We start from the raw sequence: 22,981 nt of genomic DNA, 5'->3' as shown, positions 1-22,981 counted from the left end.
CTGAGGCAGGAGAGTCGCTTGAATCCGGGAGGTGGAGGTTGCAGTCAACCAAGATCGTGCCACTGCACTCCAGCCCAGGCGACAGAAGAAGATCCATTTCAAAACAAAACAAAACATAACAAAAAACGAAAACAGATGTGTATTAAGGTACATATATACCCTGGTCCTCCTCAGTGAACTCTGGAGCTCATCTGTAAGATGTTTGATGTTTGATCATCTGTAAGATGTTTGCTATTTTTTCCCACATAGAAAGCAAATCTATGTTTTGAACTCTAACACATATTTTGAGAAATAAAGAATTGAATCGTTAATTGCTTAAGGAGAGCATCACTCTACTTACTCAGTGTAGATTATGTGGCAGAAATGACCCTAAACCAATGGTTCAGCATTTTTCATGGATTCCCTTCTTTCAGGATATTGAAAGACTGTTGTTGCTAGCTTTGCCTACTCATAAATATTACCAGGAAAGAAGAGAGCTAAATGTAACATTTTATACATGTGGCACTAGTTAACATAAATTTAGGGGGAAACTTATCTTAAATCTCAATTTCCTCAGTATCAAAATATTGATCTACTTTCTTTATGGGTTGATAGGGAAGCAGGCAATTTCAAAACTGAAAGGGAATGAGGAATCACTCAGTAAGTACTGGGATTCTGCCTGCATCCTCTTCTATAAGCAAAGAAAAAGCAGCTCATAGAGGCAATTTGTCTTTAGTAACATACCTTCTTCAGGCTGTCCTCATTGTTCTGTTTCACTTAGAACCACGTGTCACCCTTTCCCTGCTCTGACCCAAAACATTAGAGGGCTGAGTGACTGTGGACTGTGTCCCAGGCTCCTGTATTAAGGAGCTTCCAGCTGGGAACTTGAAAAAGATCTGCAAGTGAAAGGAAGGGAGGAACCAGGGTATTTCTTCCCACTTTTGCTCTGCCTCAGGCTGCTACTTGGTAGTGGCTGAGCCTTTTACAAGGCTCCAGCCCCCAAAAGATACCCACTGCTTCCATAATTCTATAGGGCAGTCCTTGCAGAAGTTCTAGCATTCTGAGGTAACTTGTTTCTCTGATGGGGCACTGGCGCAGAGGACAATTTAGAACCAGAACTAAGGATTTTTTTTTTTCTGTCAGAATACACTCAAAGATTAGATGACATGCTGCACAAATGAAACCCACATAAGAAACCCACACAGCTATATATATGGATTTAAACTGCTACTAAAACATTGAACAATAATCTGTTGTGATGCTTTGTATTGACAACCGAGGTATGCTTTATTCTATCAGTAAATGTTACCAGATATTATCGTATAACAAGTAGGAGATAGCTATTGTTTATGTGAGGGTTCATTTGATATTTCCACATGACTAGGTAAAGGTGTGCCCAGATAGCTGGCAAAATATTATTTCTGAGTATGTCTGTGAGGGTGTTTCCAGAAGAGATTGCGTTTGAATAGGTAGACTGAGTAAAGAGACCTGCCCTCACCATTGTAGGCAGATATAATCCAATCCATTGAAGGCTAAAATAGAACAAAACGGAGGAGAAAGCGCAAATCCTCTCTCCCTCTCTCTCCCTCCCTCCCTCCCTCTCTTTGAAACAGGGTCTCACTCTGTTGCCCAGACTGGAGTACAGTGGCACAATCTCGGCTCACTGCAACATCTGCCTCCCAGGCTGAAGCGATTCTCCTGCCTCAGCCTCCTGAGTAGCTGGGACTACAGGCATGCACCACCACACCTGGTTAATTTTTGTGTTTTCTGTAGAGATGGAGTTTCACTATGTTGCTCAGGTTGCTCTTGAAATTCTGGGCTCAAGTAATCCTCCCACCTTGGCTTCCCAAAGGGCAGGGATTACAGGCATGAGCTACTGTGCCTGGCTCTCTCTTCTTGAGCTGAAGTATTCATGTTTTTCTGCCTTTGGACATCTGAGCTTCTGGTCCTCGGGTCTTCAGACTTAGACTAAATTAGACCACCAGCTTTCCTGGTTATCCTGCTAACAGACAGCAGATGGTAGAACTTCTTGGTCTCCATAATTGCATAAATCAGTTCCCATTTCATGTATATGCTTGGTTCCATTTCTCTGGAAAACCCTGTCTATCTTGTGTTAAACAGCAGTAACCATAATACCATGGGTGTGATGCAGTAGCTTAAAAATTTTAAAGAAAAATTATATGAAATGAATAACTTAAAATGAAAGAACATATTATTTTGTTATATTGCACACATTGGAAAATAATGTCTAAAATATTGCAGTTTCAAATGTTTTCATTCCAATCTTTTAGGATGTGTTATTTCTATTTTGAATGAGGTTGAAGATACTTTTATATATTTATATATCATTTTTTCCTTTCTATGAACTGCCTGTTTATATAATGGCTCTTTTTTTTTTTAACCAAAAAACAAAAAAAACTAAGGCTTTATTTTTTACTGTTCTTTAGAAAGTTTCATACTTATACTATGTTGAGAATTTTTGTGATGATGCAAGTGTTCCATAACTGCTCTGTCTAATCCAGTAGCCAGTGGTCTAACGTAGCCATTGAGCTCTTCAAATGGGGCGAGTGTAAACTGAGGAGCTTTATTTTTAATTTAATTAATGTAATTTTATTTTTTTATTATACTTAAGTTCTGGGATACATGTGCAGGATGTGCAGGTTTGTTACATAGGTATACATGTGCCATGGTGGTTAGCTGCACCCATCAACCCATCATCTACATTAGGTATTTCTCCTAATGCTATCCCTCCCCTTGCCCCTTACCCCACAACAGGCCCCAGTATGTGATGTTCCCCTCCCCGTGCCCACATGTTCTCATTGTTCAACTCCCACTTATGAGTGAGAACATGCTGTATTTGGTTTTCTGTTCCTGTGTTGGTTTGCTGAGAATGATGGTTTCCAGCTTCATCCATGTCCCTGCAAAGGACATGAACTCATTTTTTATGGCTGCATAGTATTCCACAGTGTATATGTGCCACATTTTCTTTATCCAGTCTATGATTGATGAGCATTTGGGTTGGTTCCAAGTCTTTGCTATTGTGAATAGTGCTGCAATAAACATACGTGTGCATGTATCTTTATAGTAGAATAACTTATAATCCTTTTCAGTGACCCTGTGTGGCTAGTAGCTACCACATGTAAAAGCAGAGATTTGGATATTAAGAAAATTGTGTCATTATTATTGGGAATATAGAGTTAATCTCTAAGCTGTAGCTTTTTTCCTACTCTTTATCTTTAGCCAAATCCTTCTTGCAACATTAACTCAAAGAATGTGCAGGAGAATCTAAGATGAATGGATATCCTGCTGGTATGTTTTGTACTGAACTAAAAACCTGTACCTGGTTGTCAAGATTACTGAGCAACCCAATGTTTCTCATACTTTGCAGCTAATTGAAATCACTTGGGAATATTTTTAAAATTCTAATTTAAAAATCTGGGCTCCCACCTCTAGACAGTATCCCTAGGTACCAGAATTAGAATGCACAGTGAAATTTAACTATCACAGACATAACCTGGAAATCAGTGAATAGCCTAGGACTGATAAGATACCAGCTACATTGGAGAAGAGTTGGCAAGTATCCCTGAGAAGTTACATCACTATTGTAATGTAACAGCTGAAGGACCCCTGGAGCTGATGGCTTTCCTGATGTGTGGTGGCGACACCCACTAAGCCAGTGACAGTTATTCAGATATTTAAAAGTTGTTCAATAACACCCACTAAGCCAGTGACAGTTATTGGGATATTTAAAAGTTGTTCATTATAGCTGAACATCTATTATGCTGTTGCTGTGCATGCTGTGTGGTTGCCTGCCCTTTATTCTTTTTAAATCTAAGTAAATATGTAGCTGAATGAAGCCTATTCAGTCAGTCAGAATGTCAGTCTTAACCAAAGACCACTGCTGCTGCTGAATAAATGTGGGCATTGCTATCATATAGGCTAAAAATATTTCCCAATGTATACCCTTTCTTTTATGTTATATATGTTATATTTTTATGCAGCCTTCCATATATTATCTAATTTTTCATCTTTTCCTTTATGGCATTTGGGTTTGGTTCCCTTTGCCTAGAAAGACAGGCCCCGTCCAATATTACATGTGTATCTTAACATTGTCCTATATTTTCTTTTAATACTTTTTTCTGCATCTGTATTATTTTTAAATATTTATATTAAATCTATTTTGATATAAACAAGTTATCTACTTTTCTAGAAGGCTATGGTTTCCATATTGACTAATACATATTTCCTTAAATATGTATTAAGGTTTTCAATGCTGTATCTATTTTATGCAAATCCCTAAATGTATTTGGACATAGTAACAGATGTCCCATGTGTTCTTATACTATATTTTAATGTGCCAGTATCAATAAGTTTTAATTAATATATATTTATAAATTTTTTGTAACATGTAAATTCTCCTTACCATTATTGTTTTTGCTAATTAACTTAGTTATTTCTCATATACATTTTTCTATATGACATTCAGAATGATCTCATTTATATGGATGATTTTAGGGAGAATTAATAGCTTTATAATATTATCTTTTACTCAAAAGCAGATACATCCTTGCATTTAATCAAGTGTTCTTCTATGTCCTTTAGTAATATTCTAAATAGTTCTTTTTTTGTTTCTTGTACATATTCTATTACATTTTTTTCCTTGATATCTACTCATTTTTTGGATTACTTATACACTGTTGGTGGGAGTCTAAATTAGTTCAACCATTGTGGAAAGCAGTATGGCAATTCCTCAAAGAGCTAAGAACCATTTGACCCAGCAATCCCACTACTGAGTACATACCCAGAATAGTAGAAATCATTCTACCACAAAGACACATGCACGCAAATGTTTACTGCAGCACTAGTCACAATAGCAAAGCCATGGAATCAACATAAATGCCCATCAATGAAAGACTGGATAAAGAAAATGTGATACATATGCATCATGTAATACTATGCAGCCGTAAGAAAAGAATGAGATTATGTCTGTTTTGGGAACATGGATGGAACTGGAGGCCATTATCATTAGCAAACTAATGCAGGAACAGAAAACCAAATGCTATATGTTCCTACTTATAAGTGGGAGCTAAATGATGAGAACTCATAAACACAAGGAAGGGAACAACAGACACTGGGGCTTACTTGAGAATGGAGGGTGGGAAGACAGAGAGGAGCAGAAAAATTAACTATTGGGTACCAGGCTTAGTACCTGGCTGACAAAATAATCTGTACAACATGAGTTTAACTATACAACAAACCTGCACATGTATCCCTGAACCTAAAAGTTTAAAAAAATTTCAGCAAATTTTTTATAATTTGACACGAAACTAAAAAGGTAAATGTAAATGCACAAAGAAAAAAAAACTTAAAGTCAAAAAATTAAAAAATAAAAGACAACAATAACAAAAAAGCATATCAGGATCAACAAGAGTAGCTTCAGAATATATATTTCCCTGAAGATAAATTATGCAAATCAATAAATAATAAACCCAACTTCCAATCTAATCTAGTTTGGATTCTATTATAAATGGGGTTTGTATTTCTTTTACATTGTCCATCTAGTTATTTATATCTAGGAAGAGAACTTAAGAATTTAAAAATTAATTTTGTTGTTAGAAGCATTACTGAATTACCTTTATAAAAAGTAATTACCCAGATGATTCTCTTAGGTTTTTTTTTTTTTTTTTTTGAGACGGTGTCTCACTCTGTCCCCCAGGCAGGAGTGCAGTGGCATGATCTCAGCTCACTGCAACCTCAGTCTCCCAGGTTCAAGCAATTCTCCTGCCTCAGCCTCGCAAGTAGCTGGGATTACAGGTGTCCACCACTATAGCCGGGTAATTTTTTGTATTTTTAGTAGAGACAGGATTTCACCATGTTGGCCAGGCTAGCTTTGAACTCCTGATCTCAGGTGATCCACCCGCCTTGGCCTCCCAAAGTGCTGGGATTACAGGTGTGAGCCACAACGCCTGGCCAGAGTTTTTAAGAAATATAATTGTATCCACTTCAAATCTTAGTTTCTCCATTGACTTTCTTCACAGAATTAGCAAAAACTACTTTAAATTTCATATGGAACCAAAAAAGAGCCCACATAGCCAAGATAATCCTAAGCAAAGAACAAAGCTGGAACCATCACAGTACCTGACTTCAAACTATACTACAAGGCTACAGTAACAAAAACAGCATGGTACTGATATCAAAACAGATATATAGACCAAGGGAACAGAACAGAGGCCTCAGAAATAACGCCACACATCTACAACCATCTGATCTTTGACAAACCTGACAAAAACAAGCAATGGGGAAAGGATTCCCTATTTAATAAATGGTGTTGGGAAAACTGGCTAGCCATGTGCAGAAAGCTGAAACTGAATCCCTTCCTCACACCTTATGCAAAAATTAACTCAAGATGGATTAAAGACTTAAACTTAAGACCTATAACCATAAAAACCCTAGAAGAAAACCTAGGCAATACCATTCAGGACCTAGGCATGGGCAAAGACTTCATGACTAAAACACCAAAAGCAATGACAACAAAAACCAAAATAGACAAATGGGATCTAATTAAACTAGAGAGCTTCTGCACAGCAAAAGAAACTATCATCAGACTGAACAGGCAACCTACAGAATAGTTGTAAATATTTTTTAATCTCGTCTCTATTTAAAATATACTTAATAAAGTATATAAATTAAAGATGGAAAATTAGCAAAGTGAATGGGAAGTATTAGTTTTGTCTAGGTCCTAAGGAACAATGAAGAAACACTTCAAAAGGACAGAATTGCTTCCAAGATTGAAAAATGCAAAATGTAGCCTCCTGGGGAATGAAGCAGCCAAAAAGCAGATGTCTAAGACACAATATCGCAGCTGTGGTAAGAGGGAATAGAGAAAAGGGAGTGATGTTGTCATTGAATTGTCACATGGTAGAATGTGAGATACAAGTTATCAAGTGTTTTTAAAATGTTGTTCTCAGGTTGATTATTTGAAAATGAACTGGAATGGGGGTGTACACTCTGAAGAGGCACCAAATTAAATTCCCTGTTAACTCTAGTCCCTCTCTTCAAATAAATTTTTTGCTTGCTTACAAACAGATCCATTTAAAGACTGTGAAGCAATATCACAATTTATCTCACATTGCTATGTGTATCTACAGCTCATAAGAGTTCATATATTTTTTCTTTTCTGTTTTTTTTTCTTTTTTGAGATGGAATCTCACTCTGTCACCCAGGCTGGAATGCAGTGGCATATCAGCTCACCACAACCTCCACCTCCCAGGTTCAAGTGATTCTCATGCCTCAACCTCCAGAGTAGCTGGGATTACAGGTGTGCAACACCATGCCCAGCTAATTTTTGTATTCTTAATAGATACAGGATTTTACCATACTGGCTAGGGTGGTCTCAAACTCCTGGGCTCAAGTGATGCACCCACCCCAGCCTCCCAAAGTGCTGGGATTACAGGCCATATGTATTTTTTTGTATATTATATATTAAGGTAAAGCTCCAATATACATGCACCTCACAGAAGTTTATGAGAAGGGATTGATGTAACATGCTATAGAATGTGCACAGATGCAAAGAGATGAAACAGACCCACCGACACTACTTAATGAAGAAGATGCCTAGCAAACTAACTGTGTTGACTTGTGATTGAGGTCATATTTAAAACCCAAATGCTTTTTTAATATTAACTCCCTATCAGATACATGGTTTCCAAATATTTATCTCATCCTTTAGGATGCCTGTTCACTTTGTTGTTTGCTATACAGAAGGTTTTTGTTGACATAGTTCCACTTGTTTATTTTTCATTTTGTTGTCTGTGCTTTTGGTATATTTAAAAATATTTATGCATTACCAAGACCAATGTCGTGAAGCTGTTTCTGTACATTTTTTTCTAGCAGTTTTACAGTTTCAGGTTTTCCATTTAAGTCTTTAACCCATTTTGAGTTAATTTTTGCATACGGTATAAGGGTCCAGGCTGGGCGCAGTATCTCACGCCTGTAATCTCAGCACTTTGGGAGGCCAAGGTGGGTGGATTGCCTAAGGTAGGGAGTTTGAGGTCAGCCTGGCTAACATGGTGAAGCCCAGTCTCTACTGAAAATAAAAAATTAGCTGGGTGTGGTGGCACACACTTGTAATCCCTGCCACTCAGGAGGCTGAGGCAGGAGAATCACTTGAACCCAGGAGGCAGAAGTTGCAATGAGCCGGGATCCACTGCCACTGCACTCCAGCCTGGGTGCAAGAGTGAGACTCCAACTCCCAAAAAAAAAAAAAAAAAGATAAGGGTTTAATTTCATTGTTTTGCATGTGGATATCCAGTTTACCCAGTAGCATTTGTTGAAGAGACTATACATTCCCCATTGTCTATTATTTTTTTTAATAGAGCATGGGTCTTGCTATATTGCCCAGGCTGGTCTTGAACTCCTGGCCTCAAATGATACTTCCTCCTCCTCCCAAAATGCTGGGATTACAGGTATAAGCTGCCATGCCTGGCCCCCATTGTGTATTCTTTTTTCCTTATTTTATTAACTTCTATTTTAGGTTCAGGCATACATGTGCAGGTTTGTTATATAGGTAAATTGTATGTCACAGTGGTTTTATGTACAGATTATTTTGTGACCTAGGTAATAAGCATAGTACCTCACAGGTAGTTTTTTGATCCTCACCCTCCTCCCACCCTCCATCCTCAATTAGGTTCTGGTGTGTACTCTTCTCTTCTTTATCTCCATATGCACTCTATGTTCCCATTTATAAGTGAGAACATGCAGTATTTGGTTTTCTGTTCCTGTGTTTGTTCTTGACACCCTTGTGAAAGATCAGTTGACCATAGATGTATGGGTTTATTTCTGGACTTTATGCTGTTTTATTGGTCTATATGTCTGTCTTTATGCCAGCACCATATTGTAGCTTTGTAATATATTTTGAAATCAGATGTGTGATGTCTCTAGCTTTGTTCTTTCTCAGGATTGTTTTGGATATTCAAAAAACATGTTTGTGGTTCTACCTAAATTTCTGGTTTTATATAAATCTTAGGATTATTTTTTCTATTTCTGTAACAAAATGCCACTGGGATTTTGATAGGGATTGCATTGAATCTATATATTGCTTTGAGTAGTATAGACATTTCAACAATATTAAGTCTTCTAATCCATGAACACAGAAATTTTTTCATTTATTTGGTTCTTCTTTCACTTCTTTCAGCAATGTTTTGTAGTTTTCAGTGTACAGCTCTTTTCTTCCCATGGTAAAGTTTATTCCTAAGTATGTTATTCTTTTTGATACTATTCTAAATGAGACTATGTTTTAAATTTCCTTCTTGGATCATTTATCGTTAGTATGTATAAACTAAATATATAATAATAGTATAGTAAAAATATATCAGTAACTTCCCCAACTCAATAGCATAAAAAGGGGAAAAAACCTGATTTTAACATGAGCAAAAGCATTGAGCAGACAGTTCTCCAAAGAAGATATACACATAACCAGCAGGTAGGTAAAAAGATACTCAACATTTCCAGTCATCAGGGAAATGCAAATCAAAACCACAGTGAGATATCACCTCACACCTGTTAGGATATCTGTCATTTAAACAATGAAAACAAAAGATAACAAGCACTGACAAGAAATTGGAGAAATCGGAACCCTAGTACATAGTTGGTAGAAATTTAAAATGGTACAACCACCATGGAAAACAGCATGCAGTATGGAATTTCCTCGAAAATTAAAAATTGAAATTCCATGTGATTCAGCAATCCTGATCCCAGGTATTTATCCAAAAGAACTGAAATCAGGATCTCAAAGAGACATCTGCACCCTCATACTCATTGCATCATTATTTACAACAGCGAAGAAGTGGCAACAACCTAAATGTCCATAGGCAAATGAATAGATTTTAAAATTGTGGTATTTACATGAAATGGAATGTTCCTCAGCCTTAAAAAAAAAGAAAGCACATTCTGCCTCAAAATTCTTTCAGCACAAACTTTGACGACATAAGGCTAAGTGAAATAAGCCAGTCACAGAAGAACAAATAATGCATGTTGCCACTTTCATATAAGGTACATGTATCTAAAATAGTCAAATCTATAGAGGCAGAAAGTTGAATGATGGTTGCCTGGGGATAGGAAAAGGGTGAAATGAGGAGGTGTCATTCAACGGATTAAATGTTCCAGTTAAGCAAAACGATTGAGTCCTGGAGATCTGCTTTACGACACTGTGCTTATAGTGAACAGTATTGTACTGTGCACTTAAAAATTTGTCAAGACGTTAGATTTCATGTTAAGTTTTTTTTAACACAATTATAAAAAATGAGCTGGGCGCGGTGGCTCATGCCTGTAATCCCAGCGCTTTGGGAGGTCGAGGCAGGCGGACCACGAGGTCAGCAAATCGAGACCATCCTGGCTAACATGCTGAAACCCCATATCTACCAAAAATACAAAAAAAAAAATTAGCCGGGTGTGGTGGCAGGCGCCTGTAGTCCCAGCTACTAGGGAGGCTGAGGCAGGAGAATGGTGTGAACCCAGGAGGTGGAGCTTGCAGTGAGCCGAGATCGCGCCACTGCACTCCAGCCTGGGCAACAGAGCGAGACTCCATCTCAAAAAAAAAAAAAAAAAAAATGCAGCCATGTTTTAACCATGCATTAGCAGGTTAATCATTTTCAAAAGCTAGAGAATGTGGAGCTAAATAGAAATATAAACAGGAAACTTCCTGAAGATTTAGACTAATAATGTAGACTTTCATTAAAATATGTTTTGGATCAGTCTCTTGAAAGATAAAAGCAGCTGCAGGCACTCTCTAGGCACTTGCCAAGTACTAAGCAAGTATTGCAGTGCATTAAGTTTGACAGCTTGACATGTTCACACACTTGGCGTTAGTATTGCTACAACTTCTATCACCACAAATGCTGCTTGTAGGCTTAGGTCAAGCGAATAAGGGCTCAACATAAGGAAGGAAAAATGCCACTCACAAGGAGGAGAGTCACCTACCCTACAGCGTATATCTCTTTTGCACTTCTGCCTCCTCAGATTTTCTATTAAACTATCCCTAGGCCCTTATTTGACTTAAAACAAATGCATGTGGTAATCTTTGCAGGTAGTGTTTCTACCCTGTCTGGCTTACAGAGTTGACACCTCAATCATTCACGGTGATAATAATGGCCTGAATATTTTGTGACAGGTAGTGCTTCTGCCTCACTGACCATACCATGCCACAGGGTCTCTGTGTCTTTCACCAGCCAAACCCAGAACCATGACACTAGACACTTCTAGTTAAAGAACAAAAAACAAAGAGATACTAACTTCATATAGGCAATAAAGGTTTTTGTTTGAAAAATCAAGTACAACTGAAGTCTATTTTAAATAAAGCAAACTATTCTTGTGTTTAACAATCATATTTACTCAGTTTATAAGATTGGTATCAACCCATTCATTGCCCTTGTAGTCTGCAGTATAAAAGAATCTTAGGCATTTACCATAAAGGATTTGGAGAATTTGCCTGTAAAGTTCCCGCACATGTTATCTATTTAAAATAATTTCTAAGATGCTGATTTCACGATATCTCAGCAATTGTTCTTAAGTGAGTGAAAATTATACCTTATGTTTACTTTTTCAATCATGTACAATAAACTGAAGAGAATCTTTTTATTATAGATGTTGAGGAATTTTGTGTTCAGTCTGAGAGGAGAAAGTTTAGCTTGCATTTTCTGAATTTTCATAAAATATTTGTTTGCCATTCAGCAGAATACTTTGTATAAATTATATTTTATGAACATTGCACTATAAATTTTTCACTGAAGAAATATTCCAATGTGTAATATTTTAAAATATCACATATCTATCAAGTTTGCATTTCTATTAAATGATCTGTATAGACTGTAAAATATTCTCTTTCCTCTTAGGGATTATTTGTAAGAAGTGGCAGAGCATTTTATTAATTATTTCAGGTATGTAGAAGTCATTGTACTGCCTGGCATTCGAAGTGAGACCAAATGAGGAGAGAATGAAGAATTTTCCCTGCAGCATTTCAATCCGTGTTGATTGTTTTTATTGCGTTTGTTCCTAAACCAATAACACTTGTCTTTTGTTTTTCTATCACATACTTGTATAATGCCTTATGTGTTTCCTAACTCTCTTCGTAGACTTATTTGCATCATCTGGAGCAGATTGTGAAGCTCTTAAAGGAAATTGGCATATTTTGTATAATTGGTATACATCCTATAATATCTACAAAAACTGGGCCAGAAAACAAAAAGTTGGGAAATACACATTTGTAAAATGTAACAAAGGGTTAAGTTTTTTTATGATGTACATCAATTTGAAATTGTTCTTCCGCTTAAAAAATGCAAATTGAAGTGGTCTGTGTTCTTCCAGGCAGAAAAGTCAAGAGACAGGGCACAATTCACCATATTTCAATTTTCCTGCTTCAGCAATTAGCGATTCACAGAGAGCTTCCTTTAGAGTGGGACCAGAGTAACTATGGAATAGAATAAAACTTTGAAGCTACCTAGGATTAACAGGAAATACATACACATACATACATATATATACACATACATACATATACACATACATACATATATACACATACATACATACATATATATATACATACACATACGTATACTTTCAGAGACTTGGGGTTGTTTTATCTACACTACAACTTAGCTATGTTATGTGTGGTAATGGTGTCTATTGTACTAAGTCTTAACTTTGATCTTGACATTTAAAGTTATCTGTCAACTTTCTTTGCCAGATCCAAAATTATCTTCCAGTCTTTCCAAAACTTGATAGTCCAATGTGACCAGTAATCTCACTAGTTATTACACAGGAAACCATAACTCTGGATATCCCCACTGTCCATGCTTTTCTCACACCTTTCCAGCTTCATAAAATAGCCTCCTTAATCCTTCCATAATCTAAACTATAATGCTTTCTTCAAGACCTATGTAAGCCTTACTACTTCGACAAATTCACCTTACAATGATCTCCATATTCTGTCCATTTCCAAATGTTTAGGAATCTGTATCTAATATTTGCATGTTCCGCTTAATCTTTCTTTGGTTTGCTCTGATATGCCTTCTCTCTTCAGTGATTTTGTTGTTGCTGTTTGTTTTGTTTTTGAAATGGAGTCTTGCTCTGTCACCCAGGCTGGAGTGCAGTGGCGCAATCTCAGCTCACTGCAACCTCTGCCTCCCAGGTTCCAGTAATCCTCCCATCTCAGCCTCCCAAGTAGCTGGGATTATAGGCACATGTCACCATGCCCAGCTAACTTTTTTGTATTTTTAGTAGCGACCGGGTTTCACCATGTTGGCCAGGCTGGTCTCGAACTCCTGGCCTCAAGTGATCCTTCCACCTTGGCCTCCCAAAGCGCTGGGATTACAGGTGTGAGCCAAAACGCCCAGCTTTCTTCAGTGAGTTAACATAAACTTTTGATACCTTCCAGAAATTTGGACAAAGATAGGCACAGATTAGCAGACTGACATACTCAAATCCATTCATTTATTGGTCCTTTCACCTATTTAAGCAACAAAAGTCATGTGCCACACTGGATGTTGGATACCAGAAATGCTAAGACTAGAAAAAGAAAAGCTCGCCCATAAAGAAGTTCAATATCTATAGGGAAAAGAAAAATGTACCATTCTAACTGGTATATTAAATTGGTATTAAATAGAATATAATAAAAAGAAGAGCTGATAGAGGCAAGAGAGAGTCACTTTTAGAGTGATCAGAAGAGTATTCTACAAGAAAGTGCATTTTATTCACTCATTGCTTCAATAAACATTTAATATTTGACTGTGACATGCCAGGTGCTCTTACACTTTGGGGATATTGAGATAAAAGATCGCAAGGTACAGTATTTACAGAGCTCACACTCAAAAAGGGAAGACACTGAGTAAATCAACAAATTACAGCAGAGTCTAGAAAGCAATGTTACCTTAACAGGATTATGATAGACGCCATGTTTTTACTTTTACTGGTTTGGATTAGTAAGGATATCATTCATGCCACCATTTCACCATGAGTGCCTCAACTTTAATAAGAGTAAGCAAGTAAGGTAAATGGCAGTGCCTGGGTTTGGCTTTCCCCAAGCCTGCTTAACAGAAGTACAACAATTTTCCTGATTGATCACTTTTTAAAAAAATACTTTTTAATTAACATACCTAAATATTAGTATGCATTAGCCACTACTTATCTAGGTTAAATTCCAATGCTTAATTCAAAAAAGAGCAGAAGATAATCCAAACGTCTAGTTAAATAAATATCTCATTAAGTTTTTATTGTTATTGGTTCATAATTACTGTTTATTTTATCCCTAGTTTGAGTGGCTTTCATGGAATTAGTTGAACGTAACACCCAGTGTTTGGAGTTTGGGGCGTGTGTGTGTGTGTGTGTGTGTGTGTGTGTGTGTGTGTGTTTTGTTTTGTTGTTTTGTTTGGTTTTTTTTCCTCTTACAGCTTCAACTTGCTTTGGATTTTAAACAGCTTTTCTTAAAACTGCTTATAGGCAACTTCTTCTAGTCCCACTGTTGTTCCCTCTAGAGAAAGAGCAGGGCTACTTCTCTCAATTCAATTTACATCAATAAGCATGGATTGAATGGCCACCAAGAGCTTTAAACATACAAAGGTGAGTAAATCACAGTCCATTTCTTCAATGAGTTTATAATGTATAACGGAGTTCTATGAAGTTTCAAAAAACAGGCAGCTGACTGGTCAAAGAAAATTATCATTATGTGCCCAAATAGGCTTCCAAAATTATCTGTGTGCTAAGAATGACGCTTCATTAAGTAACCCATTTTCTCTAGTTCCAGCAGCTCAGCCAGAGGGTGGAGAATAGTTCTTTGATTGCAGTACACTGTTCTTAGCCCACATAAGATCCAAACAAATATTTTTCTGCACTAAGAAAGAAGTCTTTTCTTTGTTATCAAACAAACTTCCTTTAGGTTCTCCTTCCATCAGGTGTTTATATGCCATATCCAGGTTTATTTATCAATCAACTACAAATATCACCCACTTTATCACAAAATGCCTCTTTCCCAGTCTCCCTCTTATAGGAGCTGCACCACTGTTTACAACAGACAGCAATTTACACATTTATACACGTTACAGAGACTAGAGAAGGGTTGATAGATAAATCATATATATGCGTACATGTGTATGCATATACATACATATACAACTCCACATATTATATATATAAATCCCCATATACCAGAGAAAGAAACAGGGTTTCAAAAATCTCAGTTATCAGAAGAAATAAAAGGAACAAATTATTTTGACTAATTTTAAATAAAGACAATGCAGGCTGGGCTCAGTGGCTCATGCCTATAATCCTAGCACTTTGGGACGCCGAGACAGGTGGACTGCTTGAGGCCAGGAGTTCGAGTCCAGCCTGGCCAACATGGTGAAAGCCCGTCTCTACTAAAAACACAAAAATTAGCCGGGTGTGGTGGTGGGTGTCTATAATCCAAGCTACTTGGGAGGCTGAGGTAGGAGAATCGCTTGAACCCGGGAGGCAGAGGTTGCAGTGAGCCAAGATTGTGCCACTGCATCCAGCCTGGGTGACAGAGTGAGACTCTGTTTCAAAAATAAATAAATAAATAAATAAAAGACAATGCAAGACTATTATGTTTTTGAACAAAAAAAATTTTTATACAAGTCTTATTTATTTCTTAGACTCCCACACTATTTAATGGACTAATAGGGTTTATTTTTTAATTTTTGAGAACCCTGTAATGTAAATTTACCCTTAGTATTCTCATAAATTTACCATAAAATGTATTGGAAAATGATTATTTACCATATTTTCTCTTGGAAAATGTTTTCAATGTAAGTCTGCAGGTTCTGTATTTCTACTTAATTTAAGAGATTGGTAAACAAGATGCAGTACTGATTATACTTTTTCCCCGAGAGACTATGTCTTTTGTTAAAGAACATACCCAGATGCTGTCCTCTTGGCGATACTGTTTCCAGTTCCAGCCACTATCACTGAACATCAGGAGGTAGCTGGTCACCCAGTTGGAGCTACCATATCCCCCTTGAGTGGCCACAGCGGTGACCTCCATTCTCTCTCCAAGGTCAATCTGCAACCACTGGTATTTGTTAGACACAAGTGGAGACCAGCCACCAGCTCCTTTTATTAAAAATAGAAACAGGAGAAAATTGAGAAAGGAAAGTTAGTTAAAAATCTATGTTTGTAAAGTAGAAATGCCAGTAAGACTGTATTCCTCTATGGAACTTAAATTTCCAAAATATGAAACTTCTTCTAATTGTAGAAAAATATAAAGGTAAGAATTCAGTATAATTATATGATGTCTATGTTAATTAATTGTATTCATTTCTAGATTTTATAGCCTTCTAAAACTGGGAGAACTAGGGGTCTTGCTGAATATTTAAAATGTTTAATATGATAGGTGAACATTCCTGCCAACACTGGGAATTTACTAGCATGTCTACTGCACGCATGTAATGGTGTGCTCTCCTACCCCTTTGCCCAGGACTGGATGTAAGGAAGTAACTTCAAGCTATGAAGGAACTAAAGCTGTGGTGGTACTAAAAATGTACTTGTGATCATGTTTAGACTTAGAGAAGGGAGGACATTGTTAAGTCTGGGAAAACAAAAGTCAAGAAATAGTTCCTGGCCTCAAGATGTTTACAGTCTTTTGGGAGGGACAGATGTTGAAAACCACATTTGAAACACACATTAATGACAGGGTGTTTGCAGGAGAAAATAACACAACTCTATCCAGTGGTAGGTTGGAGCTTGTTCCCAACAGTTTGTGAGAGACAATCATTAAATTTTCAATTTTGCAAGCTAGTTATTAAACATAACCATCTTTGCAACTGGCCATGATGAGAGTATTTAAACCACGGAAACTGCAAACTCTGCAAATAAGCACTTGCCCCCACCCCAGCCAGTTTACCAACACACCACTGATTCTATCCTATATGGGAGCAGGGTGGTGGGTAAGAGGATGGGGGAAAAGAGAACCAAGGAAATCATAGAGCAAGCTGTGCTTGATCACTCAGAAGTAAAGAATACAAGTTGTGATGTATGTTCAAAGAAGTAATGTGCACAGCATAATTTACTGTGTTATATTTGATCCAACACACACCAAAATACTGTAGATGTGACTCCTGTATATCTTGTTAAGATGCTTCATTCTTCCAGTTTAATATAATAATTTGGGGAATTATTTTGAGAATTATTTAACATTGCTGATTATGTAAGTAACATATAATCATTGTAAAAGTTATTAAATAGGGTTTGACCCATTCTTGAATCCATATTATCTAACATTTAATGTTTATTAAAATGCCACATCAATTATATAGCACCCCAAATAAGAATGTTGGCACATTTTCTTCCCCCATTCTTTTGCTGCTCACCTTGAGGCTCTGATAATAAGGTCTGGAATTTTAGATACAGATTACCATTAATTTATCTAGTTTTGGTTCAAGCATTATTCTTGGCATACATGACCCATTTTATGAAACCTCGAGTACAAGACCTAATTCAAAGAAATGCTCAATAAATGTTTGCTGTTATGGTAGGGCGTATGCCATTGTAGGACCTGAAGGCACACACCAGTGTTGACAAGTACTGTATAAGACTTCAAGATTATTTTGATGGTGGAACACAGCATAATGATACTCTGATAGATGAAGGGCAGAACTCTGCTACTTACAACTACTAACAAGAGAAGACGCCAGGCAGGACCACACATGGGGATGCACCAGAGGACAGGATAAGGGCAAACTGGAGCTGTAGGAGGCAGCTTCTGTATGACAAGCAGCGTAGGGCTAGCTAGCTAGGCTTGGTGGGCTTCCTGTGAATTGACTAATCTGAACAATTTATCTGGGAGGCACTAGGACACCCCTAGTTGGCTGGTACCTGTCCCAGCAATGATGCTTAGCGACCGCAAAGGGTGAGAACCTAATAAAGGAAGTGGTTGGAGTATGGACATAATCAGCTGCTAAGAAAGGAAAGTGACCAGTCCTGGCCGGGGTCAAAACTGTGTCAAAGCAGCATTTTAAAAAATCGCATTACAACAAACTGCACATGTACTCCTTAATCTAAAATAAGTAAGTTGAAATTCTTTTTAAACATTATATTACAAGAAGCTCCTCTCTTGATGGCATCACACTAATGACTGCTTGCATTCAGGTATAATCCCTGTTTCTTACTATACTGTCTTTAGAATTAGATACGTCATCAAATTTCCATCTTTCTTCAAGTGAATCATTGTTCAAAGTGTATTCCACTCCATGTGTCAAAAGCACAATGTTCTTCCTCTTTTGTGGATCCAGAAATTTTTTACATACTACAATTTTTGTTTATGCGTTTTGACTTTTAATTTTCTCTGTATTTGTTCTTAAAGAACCTGTGATTTGGGGTGCAGTTTCGTTGTACACCAATATTATCTACCTTTATGCTTATAAAGCAGAATATTCTCATCTTTTAAGCAAGAGGGCTTGTTGCATAGACATGGTCCCTTGGTGTCTTGGGGTCATTTGTTTAGCACGGCCCTGCTGTCCGTGAAGGGTACTTCCTACCCTTGCAGACTGTTATTTATACGGAATGTGTTCTTGAATGCTCTGAAGCACACTTTAAATAGCACCCTCCCACAAATAGCTCGGGGAGTTCTTGAAGTCTGTGGGAACTGCTCCTGGGGCGTTATTTTAAAATCTGAATCAATGCTTCCTCCATCCTTCATTTTTCAGGATGTGATGAAACACCATCCATCCTCCTCTACTTATTCTAATACTGTATTACTTCACATTTGCTGAGCAAGGGAGTCCTTTCTGTCAGGCACTTTGTGAAGGCCTTGTCAATTAATTCTCAGTGCAGTCTACATAGTAGATGGTGCATCAGATACAAAGAGTTTGAACACTTTGCCCTCATCCATGGAGCAGGCAAGAGGCACCATGCCCCTAACTAGGACACCACAGTGCCTCTCATAGGTCAGGATGCAAAGGTGGGAATCAGTGTTTCCCAGTGGATGTAGAAAAGACTCACTGGTGCTCCTGGAGATCAGGGAAGCTCAGGATTAAGCTACCAGGCAGTAGGGTCAACTTCCCTCCCTGTAGTTTACAATGGACCATGTCTTTGAAGTACAGGCACATGATGGACATGGCATGTGGATGAATATTTCTCTCCACTGTCCTATCTAATTTTATTCTTTCCCTCCAGGCCCTGTCAAAACTTTAGAAATTGAAAGTCTTCTAGGGTCTGGGGCTAATCAAGCATCTTTAATTCTCTTATTGCTACAACTGCATATCTCTCTGTATTTTTGTCATTTTTTTTGTTTACAAGGAAAAGTTAGGAAAGGGTGAATGAAATGCCCCTATAATGTCACCCTCTCAGCCTGGAAATTCCACACTTGGAATTGCATCTGTGTCAGCTAATACCTTTGAGAAAACACTGATTAGTTTCCTTATTGCACTTTCTAGTTAATTGTAATGGTCTAAAGCCGGAATTGAGAATATGTTTTCCTAAAATCCAGAATTTCACAGTATTTCTCTTGCATTTCCATGCCTCTACAGGCCAGTATTTTAAAAAGTGAACACATGACAGAAACGCAGCAAGGAGAAAAGAATCAGTGTGATTCTAGTGAGTTAAAATCGGATCATCAATTCTCATCAGGAGAAAGAGGAAGCCCTCACTGACTGCTCCCTCTTCCTAGCGCTGCTCACAGTTACAGCTGCACCAGCCAACTTGAAACATTCACAGTTAATTGACCTTGAACATTTCAATTCCTTACCTGGGGTGAAAAGGTACTACTGGTATGCAAATTAAGCTATATCATTAATGAGGTACACTGATAAAGTAATGGAAATTCAGAGGCTTCTAGGCTATACCAAGTAATTTCAGCCAGATAAGTTGGCCAGAGGGAATCCAGATATCTCTACCGGGTTTTAAGCTGCGCAGCTCTGCAGATGCACGTGGTATTAGCGTGTGATAGAGTGTTAGGCTTGTTCTAATTTTAAGACAAATGCTAAATAGTAAAATGGAAGACATAAGCTAGACAGATAGACTGAGCGATAGAGATAAATTGATTATTCTTTGCAGAATTTTTTTTTTGGGGGCCAGCCTATGATGACAGCTAGTGACATGAAATGCAAACGTAACTGCAGCTGAGGTTAGACCACCAGCCGTATGGCCACCGCCAAACCGCATAGCCCTCAGAAACACACTATTGTAATATTTACTTTGTTAACAGAGAAAGTGATGACTAACTCCAGCAAATTATAAACTCTGTATTACTATCAAATAAAATGTATTTATTTTATTAAGAAAACCTTTTCACTGCTAGTTAAGTGTTATTTGACCTCGTGATTTTAGTATGCCAATATATTCAATATCCTAAGAAACCAATTCTTATGAAACTAAAGACCATCTTTTCTCAACCCCATCTCTTCCATGGTTAATGATAATTTACGCACAAAACAAAAACAAGAGTCTTGCCCCCACCAGTTCCTATTTGTCCCATACTGCAGGTTTCCTTTACCTGTTCCACCGTCCTCTTTCTCCTACCTTAACTTTGTTACTGAGACTTGGCATAATAGTGTCATAAATCTATTCAAATGGAAAAATGTCTTAACTTTTCATATTACAGCCTGAAAACTCACATTTAAAAATAAAAGTTCTCCCCATTCACAAGACTCTTAAATGCTGTAGTATTGTTATGAGAATTAAATTTTAAAAGCATATTAAGTGCCTATTGATTTCTCCCACATTCAACAAACATCAGAGTATATGGCAGTTAGTGCTTTTTGAATTACAAAAATTATTATTGCTATTAGCTCCAAAGAGAGTTATGATCACAGCAAAGTTGAGCTTTGAAAAAATTTTGTAACTGATTGACCACAAAACACAGCATCTCTTTTATTTGTTGCCTACCACTTTTCAACATCAGATTTCTGAGGGACTTGCTTCTGTAACATGTGTTGCTATGAACTGTAAGAAAAGCAAACTAAAAATTATCCAGTGCCTATTGTATGCTAAGCACACTACTAGAAATTGTATATGTTGTATTAACTTAATTATTAAAATTATCTAGTGAGATGAAGTATGCTTTAACATCTCTTTTAAAAAGAAAAAAAAACAAAAGTATTTACAGAGGCTAAGTAAATTTTCCCAATACTATGCAAATATTTTAGTGCAGGTGAGAAATTACTTATTTTTAATACTATTTTAATCAGTGGGAGGATGCCACTTTACAAATCACCCCATTTTTCATTCTTTACCCCTGGAGTAATTACAACTATCTTTGCCTCATAGTAGTATATTTTATCCCAAGAATATGTTCAAATAATTTATTCTGTGTGATTTAATTATAAATTACCTGGCTGGCTGAATCATGTTTAAGACTCATATATCCCATCTACTAAATATCACCAATATTTAGTGCTGGTAAGGGAGACATATCTTAAAATTTCAGGGAAGTAAAAGGAAAAAGTGAAGAAAAAATACTCTTAGTTGGAGCTTTAAAATATAGATAAGAATCACCTTTATCCCGTAGTAATATTAAAAATGGCATGACAGACATTCCTGGTGGTCATCAGTAAAGGCGACGTGTCAACTTTATTCAAGTAGAGACTGCAGAGACAGAAGGAATTACATTTCTTCCTCGAGATTTTACAGTGTAAAAGGACACAGATGTTCAAGGACACAAAACACAAGTGAACATAATTGAATGACGGTTCTAGCCACCATTAGGACATCTAAATTCCTAGAAAATAATTGGCTTAATTAAAATTGTCATAAGAAAGTTTCCCTCCAAGATAATTACTTTTTTTTCAAATGTGATTTCATCTAGATTTCCCCAAGAGTCCAAGTTTGCCCAGATCATTTTCATCTTGACATAAAATTATAATAATGTAAGGAAATGGAAAGAACGTGGTACCAATATTTGTTTGGCTCCCTTAAATGGTGTGCCGTGTCCCCAGGCCACCATTTAGAGCCTTTTAATAGCTTTGTATTTTTACCAGTGTTGTTTGTTTCAGCTGGAAGAGAACGTGACTCTACTGATGCTGTGTATGTTGCTGTTGGTCTGTTCTCATGTTCACTTCTCCATCTTGACCTTGCCTACTTTGATCACAGTGATTGTTTCAGGGATGGGCAGGTGACCTTGAGCCATGACCATGGAGCAATTTCAGGATTTTGTGAGGACAATTGGAGAACAGACTCTTTTCTGCTATTAATGCTGAGAAGATAAGATACAGGCATCAAGCTGTAGGAGGTATTGTTGTGGAAAGCCTGTCTGAGTGAGGCCAAAAGAGAGAGAAAGAGAGGTAAGAAATGAAGTGAGACCAAGTTCTGAAAACAAGATCAGGACCGCTAGGTCCTGCTGTGCCTGCAGAGTGTTTGCCGTGCTTTCTAGTTACATAAGACATTCGTTGGGCCCCTTACTTGTGCTGATCCTTCTCACGGTCACCGCTTTAGCAATTCTCCTCTCTCTCCTGCTTCATTATTTTTATTTTCTCTTTAATGGATAATTCTCATCAGTACACTGTTACATCAGCATGCTCTTATTTTTCTCATTTTAAAAGAAAAAAAAACTTATCTTGACCCCATTCTATTTTTTTTGGCTTCTTTTAATGTTAACAGTCTTCAAATAATATAGGTCCACATCACTCTCCAATTTTTCTCACCCCATTCTTTCTTGGGCCGACTCCAGTCAGATTTTCACTCCCTGCCACTCAACTGCAACTGCTCTTGTCAAAGTCACCAAGAACTCCATGTTGCTAAATCCAGCGTTCAGGCTTCAGTCTCCTGTTCACATGGACAATCTGTGGCGTTTGATACTAGTGATCATTCTCAATGCCCAAATAGACTTTGCTCACTTAGCTTCCACAAAAGCACCTTCTCTTAATTTTCTTGCTACCTAATTGTTTGCTCCTTCTTGCTCTCATTGCTGGTTTCTTCTTTTATCTCACATGATCTTTTAAAGTTGAGACTCTCCAGGTCTCAGACCTTTGCTCTCCTTCTTTTCTCTCTGCATTCACTCCTT

General features: G+C 37.3%; 1 protein-coding gene across 2 annotated transcripts in view; it reads right to left on the bottom strand.

The window, feature by feature from the left end:
- Nucleotides 1-22,981, bottom strand: part of CNTNAP4 (contactin associated protein family member 4) — a 619,686-nt gene that overhangs the window by 192,299 nt on the left and 404,406 nt on the right. For both annotated transcript variants that reach the window (XM_034940754.3, XM_003829549.7), the window contains exon 3: nt 15,905-16,098. In XM_034940754.3, the coding sequence (XP_034796645.1) occupies nt 15,905-16,030 (126 nt within the window). In that variant the 5' untranslated portion in view covers nt 16,031-16,098. The remainder of the gene's footprint in view (nt 1-15,904; nt 16,099-22,981) is intronic.

The sequence above is a fragment of the Pan paniscus genome, chromosome 18 (genome assembly GCF_029289425.2).
Source record: "Pan paniscus chromosome 18, NHGRI_mPanPan1-v2.0_pri, whole genome shotgun sequence".
NCBI lineage: Eukaryota > Metazoa > Chordata > Mammalia > Primates > Hominidae > Pan > Pan paniscus.
The sequence above is the reverse complement of the archived record's forward strand: the minus strand, read 5'-3'. Positions and strand labels throughout refer to the sequence as shown.